The sequence below is a fragment of the Solanum verrucosum genome, unplaced genomic scaffold (assembly GCF_900185275.1).
Source record: "Solanum verrucosum unplaced genomic scaffold, falcon-dt-bn FXZP01000261.1, whole genome shotgun sequence".
NCBI lineage: Eukaryota > Viridiplantae > Streptophyta > Magnoliopsida > Solanales > Solanaceae > Solanum > Solanum verrucosum.
The window spans coordinates 14,603,827-14,614,956 of NW_026019969.1; the positions used below are offsets into that span (position 1 = coordinate 14,603,827).

Genomic DNA, 11,130 nt, shown 5'->3' on the forward strand with positions numbered 1-11,130 from the left:
CTCAATTCAAAATATTAACAGAAAATCATCAAACATAATTTTTAGGACATATGTCCAACATTCAAAAGGTATATTGATGTGTCATTTTGTCCGTGCTTAGAACATTTTAATTTATATTCTTAAATTTTTAATGTTTTTACTAAACAAGAAAGTATTAGTCACTGAATTAAACTAGTACAAAAATTAAATTAGTATAATAAATGAAGGAAAAGGGAAAGGAGCATGTTTTTTGCTCTTGAAAAAAAAAACAATTAAAAGTGAGAATTGAGCAACATGTCAAAGTTACGTGTGAAAAAACAACTTAAAGAGATTATTATCGTAATTATTATGTGGAGCCACTCTGTGCTACATGGAATAGGTTGGAGGCATCCGCATCACCAATCCAATAGTTACAAGTGCAAAAACTCATATAACATAATATTGGTAAATCAATCACGGATTTTTGTAAGTCACAAACGATACTGATGAATCATAAGATCTGTTTGAAAAATATAATTTTATTATTTTGAGATTAATTCGTTCCGCACACATTTTAATCAGGATAGAGCTAAATAGAAGTAAGAAAGTACAAGTAAATCTATCTACCACAAGATTTAAAAATCTATTTTACTTTCTTTAATAATGTTATATCAAGTCAATAGACAAATAAAGCAAAGCAGAGTAAGTATTAATATTCAAAAGTAAAATTATTAATTTTATACATATAGTAAATGTTAATTTTTCTCTATTTCATGATATTTTGAATCTCTCGTGAAAATCACGACTTATTTTAACAAAAAGCATATACTTTGGTAAATCAATTATACAAACGGTGCTAATATTTATAATCCTCATAAATCTGTAGACGAAATTTCCGGAGGAGGATCACCTGTGGACAAATAACGAACACGTGATTTAGATGGGACCCACTGACAGAAACAACAAACTTGCACGTTCCAAGTGTCCCTCCAGCCACATCAATTTGTTGATAATATTTCTACCTATATTCCCCCTAGTCTGTTTTTCGACTTCATATCATACCTATTCAGAAAAGAAAAAGAACATTGTGGATGGAAATTACCATAGGTAAGCCAACTTTTATGACTAAATAAAGAGTTGCACTTTTAACAAAACGTCGATTCCAAGCGTGCTAGAGGAAATTCAGTCTTCCTCTCTTTCCAGATTCCAAACGTTGTAAAGAGTCTGAAGACTTGGGTTAGAGATTCAAGTCTCTAAATTTGGGTGAGCTACATGGGTTGATTTGGACTATTAACAACAGATAAATTGGAGACAGTTTAAAGAAACCTATGAATGAAATGTTTTTCGTCAACTCTCAACAGATATACGCCAAAACCAGCGATGTTGTGCACGTAACCTATCATCTAATTTCTAATATACAGATTCAGGTTTCAACTTAACCCAAGCTCTTAATTAAAGATCAAGTTCAAAGACAAAAACACTACATTGCAAAGTCATACACGTTGCTCTTACAATATGGCTAACTGTTTCAAAGGGCACAGTGAAGTAGACCGCGGATATGGCCAAGAGCTTGTGAGTGCTCTAGCAAATAATGCCAATGTGCATATCAACCTAAGTTTCCTGAGCACTCCTCTCATCATATTCTCTTCACAGTGTCTCCATGAACAACAACCAGTCCTTCGGTTGCGAGGGTAGCCAGTGCATTTCGCAGCTGATGCAACACCAAGAGGGAAAAAACATCAGATGACTTCTCAATCAAAAGTGCACAGAGAGAGAGAGAGAGTTGAGTGAGAGAAATTTACATCTGCTAGGTGGACTTCACCACCAGAACTTTGCTTCTTGACGTCTTCCAGTAACTATACATTGAAGTAAGCACAAGTCAGTACTGAATTTCTTTTCAGTCACCCCGAAATGCTATTAAAGTATAATTTCAACAAGTTTCACACCTCTAGCAAACGAGTTGATGGTCCCCCAAGCTGCATCTTCTCCATAATTATGTTGCGGGTGGTTGACACCAAATTCTCCCTTCTCATCCTTTCACTTGCAGATACTCCAGTTGTGATGAGATCCATGTCAATGGTTCCTGCTCAAAGAATACAAGTGCTCAGAATACTTCAACTAGGTGACAATATTAGAAATGAGTTAGCAATTGAACATGATAAGAAAGAGGTAACATTTGAGTTTATTAAATAGAGCAATAAGAAAAATGCTTCACAAACTACGTGTCTACGCAGGTTGCAAAAATAGATGTCACCAGATACTCAAATTAGTGTGATGATTCATTGTCCTAAGATATTTCTAGATGTGAAGACAACGATTAGTGTAGACTATAAAAAGGGAATTCCAAGTTACACCTGTAGCATGGTCAGTTGCAGACTGCTGCAATGCAACTTCTAGAAGTCGAAAAGCCTCCACTACATCTCTTTTCTCCACCTGCACATGAAGTGGCAATAGCATCTTCATGAGGCGAAGTCCAAAAAAAAAAAGGACAAGCACTAGGAAAGATATGCCAACCTTTTCTGAAAAACGAATCCGAGCAAGACCTTCACCTAGACGTATTAAACTCTCTAGCTGCCTTGGTGTGGCTGTAATCACCTGTAAAAGATTACATATCAAATACCAGGTGGTAGTACTTATGGGGATTATTTGAAAAGTGCAATATAATAATCTGCACAGTATCTTTCAGAATAAAAATATGACAATGAAACTTATAACTTGATTGATTAAAAAATAGACCTTTTTACTGCTGCCGGGGAAATTCCCTCTTCTTCTCATCTCCACATAACCTCTAGTCAATTCTTCAGCTGCTTCATCAGATAATTGTGGATGTATATGTTTTCGAGCATAGCTCAAGTATGAAGCTAATGTTGGAAGGTCAATCACTTCTTGCTCAGAGTTCTGCAGAGATGGAAAATTAAGTTAAACAGCTAAGTAATACTCTTTACCAAGGTACTGAATTGGATAGTTTACTGAAACAAATCAACCAACCTCAGGATTCTCAAAGTGTAAAGCAACTATGTGCTTTGCAAGGCGCCTGTCGGTCTGCTCATCCGCTTTGTCTAGAATTAAATATATCAAATCAAATCTGGAAAACACACAAAGATTAGTCAGAGATGCCACCAGTTCAAGCACCAAGTGGCTGGTATCCAATTCCGGATGTAGATCAACAGTCAGCAGCATTATGCTAAAAGAAACAGATGAGAAATCAAACTACTGCATGTTAGCAGTTTTTGCACAATTATACCTAGACAGCAGGGTAGGTGGAAGGTGTATATTATCAATGACAGATAATCGGGGATTGTAACGGGAGCCAATTGGATTTGCACATGCCAATACTGAAGTTCTAGCATTAAGCGAAGCGATAATTCCAGCCTTTGCAATTGAAACAGTTTGTTGCTCCATCACCTAAAGAGAAATCAACGAAAAAGATGATTAAAAAACATTTTAACTTGCTATGATGGCATATACTGTTATTTTGATCTTTTAAATCAAAATATGCTTAAATATTTAGGAAGAAATAGGAGCTTGGAGTCTCACCTCATGTAACATGCTCCTGGCACTGTCAGACATTTTGTCAAACTCATCGATACAGCAGATCCCTCTGTCACTCAGGACCAAGGCACCACTCTCAAGGACCTGTGAAGTAAATTGTTGAATCAAATTTTGGCAGTTGCAAATTAATGTTGCCAAAAGTCCAATCAAAAGAGCAATAAGCAGTTATCATACAGTTTCACCAGTCTCGGGATCTTTGGCTACATAAGCAGTCAATCCCACAGCTGAACTTCCTCGTCCACTTGTGTATATACCACGAGGAGACAGTTTGTGAATATATTGGAGCAGTTGTGATTTGCTGGTCCCCGGATCACCAACAAGAAGAATGTTGATATCACCACGGAAGCTTGCCCCAGACGGCAAGGTCAATGCATTTCCGCCAAAGAGCTACATGGAGAGCACTTAACAATCAATATAAAACAACTACGCCTCAAACCCAATTTAACCATCAGTATCAAGATAAATATTTAGGGAAAAATCAAATAAATTATGTTCATTTAAAAGCACAAGCAATCAGAGCACAAAAGATGGACTGTTGTGGTACCTGGCAAAGAAGGCCTTTCTTTACATCATCCAACTCCCATATGTTTGGTGCCAAGGACTTGGTCAGCCTTTCATAGATATCAGGCTGTTTAGATAGTTCTTTTAATTTCTCCACCTGTCATTTCAAAAACAACCTTTCATTAACAAAACTTGGATCACTCTTATCCTCCAAGAAGAAGGTTGAATAAGAGTAACCTTTTCTTCATGATCAAGAGGCTCATCATTTCCAACAACACCATTTTCAATTTCCATTGGATCCTCTGCATGCATTCTTGACTTGTCAGTCTTCTTAAGATGAAGACAATCAATGTAAGTCTGGAATAAAAAGATGTCCAATCAGTTTCTGCATATTGATAGAGTCTAATTTGAATATGTGATGGGTTTTTAGATTGGCAGACTGCCTAATTTTCAAACTACTCTAAGCAACCGCATAGGGAGACATACCTTGAACAATGATTTTACAGTCCTATGTGCTGACCCGATTCTGACACTCATAGCCCTATAAATTCCAGTGACCTAACCAACCAAAATAACCATTGAAGTATTAACATTAAAAAACAGGAACTGAATGTTGGACTTATATACACAATCAACAAGAAACAATATATGACATGAAATCTTACTTCAACTCTGTCACCTGGCTTCCCCACATCCACCAGCTTGTCATGCATCAACAAGCTTACCGTGTGAGGTGTTCCTCCCTCAGGGATCTCATCTGGTGTTTCTTGAACTCTCACAATTTGTTTATCAGCAAACCTGTGTCGACGAAGACCAAGTTGAATAAAATTGCAATAAATTGAGTGTATGGGAAAACATATATTTAAAGGAAATCTCACTTAAAATGCTGAAGGCTAATAATAAGGTTAGCCAACATTCAGGGTACATTATTCGAGAATGCAATCAAACTAGTAATCACAACAACTAGATCAAAAGTCCAAATCCTTGACTAAAGTGCAAGGATGTCAAGCTAGATGCCTCAAGTCAAGCTGAGATATGTTGAAGGTGTAGAGGACAATAAAGTGTGAAAGGTCATCAATCACTGCCATGAATTGGTGATAAGGAATCATCAGAAATAGTTGGTAGATCTTAATTGGACATGGTGTTGTAGTTTGGAAGTCAATCTCTCCTCCTGCACTATTCCCAGGATCCAAGTGTAATGCTTCTATCTTTCAATAATAATTAGCAACAAATTTGTTACATCAACCAACACGTATGCCTCTTTCAGCACTAGAGAACAAATTAAATAAATTGCTCATCAGAAATCACAAGTAGTAATTTTTGTGGATTGGGACACAAACAACAGATAAAAACTCTGTTATACCAAGTGTATATAAATAACTACTCAAACTTTGTGGATAATTGAGTATTACTGAGAACAAGTGCAACTACTTCAGCTCCTCAATTAAGGAGAGATGGGAATAAATTTTCAAATATTGGCTTCAGCTAATCAAATAAGGACCAAAAAATCAATCACCACCTTATATACAAGTATGATCAACCGTATACAAGTAGGATCAATCAGGATATAAAGGTAGTCATGTTTACCTGCATCTATTGTGAACCAGAGTCATTGAGTTCCTTGCCAGACATTCTTGCTTGCCGCATATTGTCGGCTCACTAATTCTTCCTGATAACTGTCAAGTATTAGCACATAGAGACCAGAATTTATAAAGGACAAAAGGTAATAAATTCCACCTAGTCAACTAACCTCTGTCTACAACAATGGGGTCAGAGTAATATCCACAAACAAGACATCTAAATATTGCTTCTCTTATCTCTGGAATAATTGCACTACAACGGATAATCATCCCTTTGAGTGACACCATCTTCTCAATATCTGACAGAAGAGAATACAAATTAATATAGCTCCAGGTATCATCATACATCCTGAAAAGAAAAATATATCATACTAGAATGCAACTAACCAGATGGATTGAGATTTCTCATTGAAGTGGACGTCTTAAGATTGAAAATTCTAGCTTGTATGTGCTTCTCAAATAGTGGGTTAATTCTGCTAACCATGTCCATTAAGACAATATCAAAAATTGCTAGAACCTCAAGTGGGAATCTGACCATTTTGGTATACAAATCACCATCATAGTCGAACACATCATGCGCATCAACATCGAGTGAGTCGCCTTCCATTTCAATTACATTATGAACTGCCCTCATGTATTTCCCCTCAGTTTGAGAAGGATCCTCCCGGAAATTCCTCAAAAACCTAAGAATTGCAGCGTTTACATCTTGCACGCTGATGTTTGTGCCCCACACATACATAGGTGGGGTATCATCGGCATCATCACCTTCCCCGCCTTCTGAGGAAGGCGGAACATCAGAGGCATAGGATGGAGTAGCGGCACTAGTAGGGGTGTTGGAGGATGCTCTTCTTCCGCCTCGGCGAGGATTAGTACTCGACGGTGTTGGTGTTGCCTCAGGAGTTGTGAATCGCCGATTTGACGGTGCTACTGGTGTCGATGAGGCCGAGCGGCGGCCACGCTTCCGGCGAGCAGAGTCGCCGGGAGAAGAGTAAGTGTTGCCAATTGGACTTGAAATGGAATCTTCTGGTGTAGATGGACCTGTACATTTCAAATTGTTTCTAAGAAACTTCTACTTAGAAAAATACTAAACATACGAGCAGATGACAAAAGAGATGCAGTGCACTTACCGCCGCGAGCGTTGACCGGAGATGAGTCGGAAGCCATCCTCAGTTCGCCGGAACTTTCTCGGATGTAGCTGTAAGGATTGCAGATTGGGATTGAAAAAAGAAATTGTTAGGGCTTGATCTGTGGCGGGAGGCTTCAATGAAAATGTGATGGATATCTTTGGCGGGAAAATGCAATGCCTTTTGGCGCCAATTCGCTTAATGAGGTCGAGTAAGTTATGGGCTTTCGATTGGGCCTGGGCTTCTTAATTCTGTGGTCCTATAGTTTGCCGAAAATGGACAGGGCCCATTATATTGGGTATTGAAAGTTATGGGCTTTCGTTTGGGCCTGAAAATGGAATGGGCCTATTATATTGGACATCTTAGGCGGGAAAATGCAGTGCCTTTTGGTGCCAATTCGCTTCATGAGGTCGAGTAAGTTATGGGCTTTCGATTGGGCCTGGGCTTTTTGATTCTGTGGTTCTATTGTTTGCTGAAAATGGACTGGGCCCATTATACCCCATTGTAGGGAAACTAACCAGACATACATAGCTACCGTATATATTAAAGGGCTAATTACTTGAGTGAATCCCTTTTAAAAAATAATTACTTATTTTAATAATACTCTTTAGTCATTACCATTTATAGCAATATATAACAATACTATATATTTTATTAGATTTGTCTCTCTCTTGCCTCTTTCTCCCTTTTCTCTCTCGCTCTTTCTCCCTTTTTATTTATTTTTTATGTTGTTCTTTCTCTTTTGTTTTTCTTTTTGCTGTTTTTTTTTGTTGCTCTTTCTCTTACTTTTATTCCCTTTCTCTCTCTCTATTTTCTTTTGTAGAGTAGTTAATGATTCGTAGACTAAATAAAATTTGTATCAATAATTAATTAATTAGGCAAGTAATCTAATCGTAACAAATGAAAAGACATAATAAATTGCAAAATGAATTAAATTTACATTAAAAATGTATTCCACAAATATTAAAGTTGAATTAGTAGAGAATTAAATATGAATGCAAAATGTAGCAAATCAAATAGCATTCTATGTAAACTGAATGAATTTGTATCAACAATGAATTTCACAAGTAATTCAATCGTAACAAATCAATAAATTACAAAATGAATTAAAATTGTATTTAACAGTGTATTACACAAATATTAAACAAGTAAATAAATTAAATTTGCTTCAAAATTGTATTACACGATATTAAAGTTGAATTAGAAGAGAAAATTAAGAATGAATGAAAAACATAACTAACGAAAGACAAGACACCGATCTATAAACTGAATTAAATTTGTAGTATTCATGAATAAAAGATGTATTATATGTGTCTAATAAATTATTTTGGATTTGTATCACTAAGAACGTAAGTGATGTTTGCAATATGTATTAAAGATGTATTGTGCATATATTATAAGTGTGTTACCTAAATTGTTTTAGTTGGTATCATTAAAAAGGGAGTGAAATTTGCAATATGTATTATAAATGTAGGATGTATTGTTCATGAATTTTATACAATTTTAATACAATTATGAAACATATCTAATACAACTTTAATACAAACCCGATATAGTTCCATAAACTTCATCCTTTTCGTGCTTCAATCTAGTATTTCTCCTATAATCAATTCTAAACTTAATCAAACCCTCTTAAAATTGAGATATAAACTCCAAAAGATATTTTCAATTATTTGTAGGAACAACCTATCCAAACTAATCGCAAACGAAAGAGCAGACAAGTAATCTAATCATAACAAATGAAGAAACATAATAAACTGCCGAATGAATTAAAATTGAATTAAAAATGTATTACACACATATTAAAGTTGAATTAGAAGCGAATTAAACATGAATGCAAAATGTAGCAAACTAAAGAGCATTATGTGATTTGTAAACTAAATAAAACTTGTATCAATAATGAAATAATCAAGTAATTCAATCGTAACAAATCAACCAATAAACTGCAAAATGAATTAACTTGTATTAAAAGTGTATTACACAAATATTAAAATTGAATTAGAAGAGAGAATTAAGCACGAATAAAAAAATTAACTAATGAAAGAGCAGCCAATGATCTACAAAGTGAATTAAACTTATATAAAAAATGAATTAAACAAGTAATCTAATAGTAACATATAATAAACTACAAAATGAATTAAATTTGCATTAAAAGTGTATACACAATATTAAAGTTGAATTAGAAGAGAAAATTAAGAATAAATGAAAAACGTAACTAACGAAAGACAAGACAATAATCTATAGACTGAATTAAACTTGTATTATTCATGAATAAAACATGTATTATATGTGTTATAAATTATTTTGGTTTGTATCACTAAGAACATGAGTGATGTTTGCAATATATATTAAAAATGTAGTGTGCATGTATTATAAATGTATTATTAAGTGTGTTACCTAAATCATTTGGTTGGTCTCACTAAGAAGAGAGTAAAGTTTGCAATATGTATTATAAATATACTGTTCATTATTTTAATACAATTATAAAACATATCTAATTCAACTTTAATACAATTGCGATATAATTCCATAAACTTTACCTTTTTTGAGTTTCAATCTTATATTTCTCCTAAAATCAGTTATAAACTTAACTGAACCCTCTTAAAATTGAGATATAAACTTTAAACTGCATTTTCAATTATTTGTATGATCAACCAATCCAAACTAATCACGAGTTCGTAAGATTCATAAAATGAATTCAAAATTTGAAGTTTTATAGTGATCATCAATGGTGAATTCTTGTTGTTGTAATTTTAGAGATTTGAAATTTTTGTTTGAGAATATGACATTGTAAAAAAAATATTATTTTTTTATTTCTCTTCTCGTCGTGTTTTTGGATAAAAATTGTGAAATATGGATAAAAATTGATTTGAGAATAATTATTTAAATGAAAATTTTAAAAGAAGAAGAAGAAGAATAAAAAAAGAAGAGGAGGAAGAGAGAATAACACAGAAAGAGACGAAAAGAAGAAAAATAAAAAGAAGAAGATGAGGAAGAGAAAGAGGACAGAGAAAGAGGCGAAGCGGTACAATTTTTTAATCCAAAAAATTGTTATATTAAGTTAGAAAGATTATATTGCCATAGATGGTAAATATTTTCTTAATATATCATATTTATGTGATTTGCCCTATATTAAATTTAGGAAAAATTACAAAAATCCCATTTTTTAGTTTACTTATTACCATTATCCTCTATAAGTTTTACAAATCTCCAAAATCCCTCATTTTCGCGTATTAGATTAGTGTATCTCGCGCATCAGATTAATATATTAGCGCGCTTATATTATTGTATCTCGCGCATCAAATTATTGTATCATGTATAAAATGTAATGTATCTTACTTAACGATTAATATATCTCGTGCATCAGATTAATGTATCAGCGCTTATATTATTGTATCCATTTGAGGGATTTCTGTAATTATAAACTTTTAAGGAATAAATTATAATTTTGCCTTAAAAATATGTAATTTCTGTAATTTGCCCTTAAATTTACCTCTACTTTATACAATTACATATGTTATCACTTTTAATATTTTATATCATATATTTTAAAAGATACAATTAGGTAAACAAATCTCTTATAACTAGGATTGATTAATTATCTTTACATTTAAACACCAAAATTAATGGTCTAATTGCAATTAATATTTTTCCTCTCTCATCAATTGTTTTCCTCTGTCAATCCTCTACTCCAACAATATCTCTAATCCCTCACGTCCTCCACCATTTCTCTTCCTTCCTTCATCCTCTTAATATCAAAATTGATCCTTGTTCATCTTCCGGCGAGACTATTAAGTAAAAGAGGCTAAAATTTTTCACTCTTATTCCGGCGAAACTATGGCGATGTTAAGTCTCCGAAAGGGTAATACTCGACTACTGTCGAAGGTTAACAGGGTATTATGCGTTCGAAACCTTCCGTTCAACATCATGAGCGAGGAGATGTACTATATTTTTGATAAGTACGGTGCTATAAGGCATATTCGTATCGGCACAACTAAGGATATATATGATGCAAAAATCATAGTCGATAATCTCTTCGACTTCAATATCGCTAATCCATACATGATAGTTTTGTATTACCAGCAAGCGAAGATGAGTGAGAAATTTGACAAGAAGAAGAATGACGAGATACATGTTTTTGGATTTATGTATCTACTTACAATGTATTCGAGATACATGTTTTTGGATATAATGTATGAAATTGATATTTGACATATCAAATTAATACTAGATGCATATTTCTCTAAAGTTCGATTGTATAAACCTTTACAAATAAGGCTGCTAGATACATGTATCATTAATGGTGAGATACATGTATCCAACAGTTTTTAAAGCTGAGATACATGTATCTGAGATAGAGTTCATATTACTATAAAGTTCAATTGTATTAACTTTTACAAATTAGGCTGCGAGAT

At 33.9% G+C, this 11,130-nt stretch overlaps 1 protein-coding gene across 1 annotated transcript; it reads right to left on the reverse strand.

Annotated features, from left to right (window-relative positions):
* Window positions 1-1,380: 1,380 nt before the first annotated feature.
* On the reverse strand, window positions 1,381-6,847 carry LOC125816476 (DNA replication licensing factor MCM4). Its single transcript, XM_049496087.1, has 18 exons — window positions 6,719-6,847; window positions 5,979-6,629; window positions 5,762-5,890; window positions 5,599-5,680; window positions 4,677-4,809; window positions 4,498-4,569; window positions 4,249-4,368; window positions 4,055-4,168; window positions 3,685-3,897; window positions 3,496-3,594; window positions 3,203-3,363; window positions 2,947-3,043; window positions 2,695-2,856; window positions 2,473-2,553; window positions 2,313-2,391; window positions 1,905-2,041; window positions 1,761-1,814; window positions 1,381-1,669 (listed from the first exon to the last, which is right to left on the reverse strand). Exons 1-18 carry the CDS (start codon window positions 6,753-6,755, stop codon window positions 1,595-1,597), a joined length of 2,496 nt encoding a protein of 831 aa, XP_049352044.1. The 5' UTR covers window positions 6,756-6,847; the 3' UTR covers window positions 1,381-1,594.
* Window positions 6,848-11,130: the final 4,283 nt, after the last annotated feature.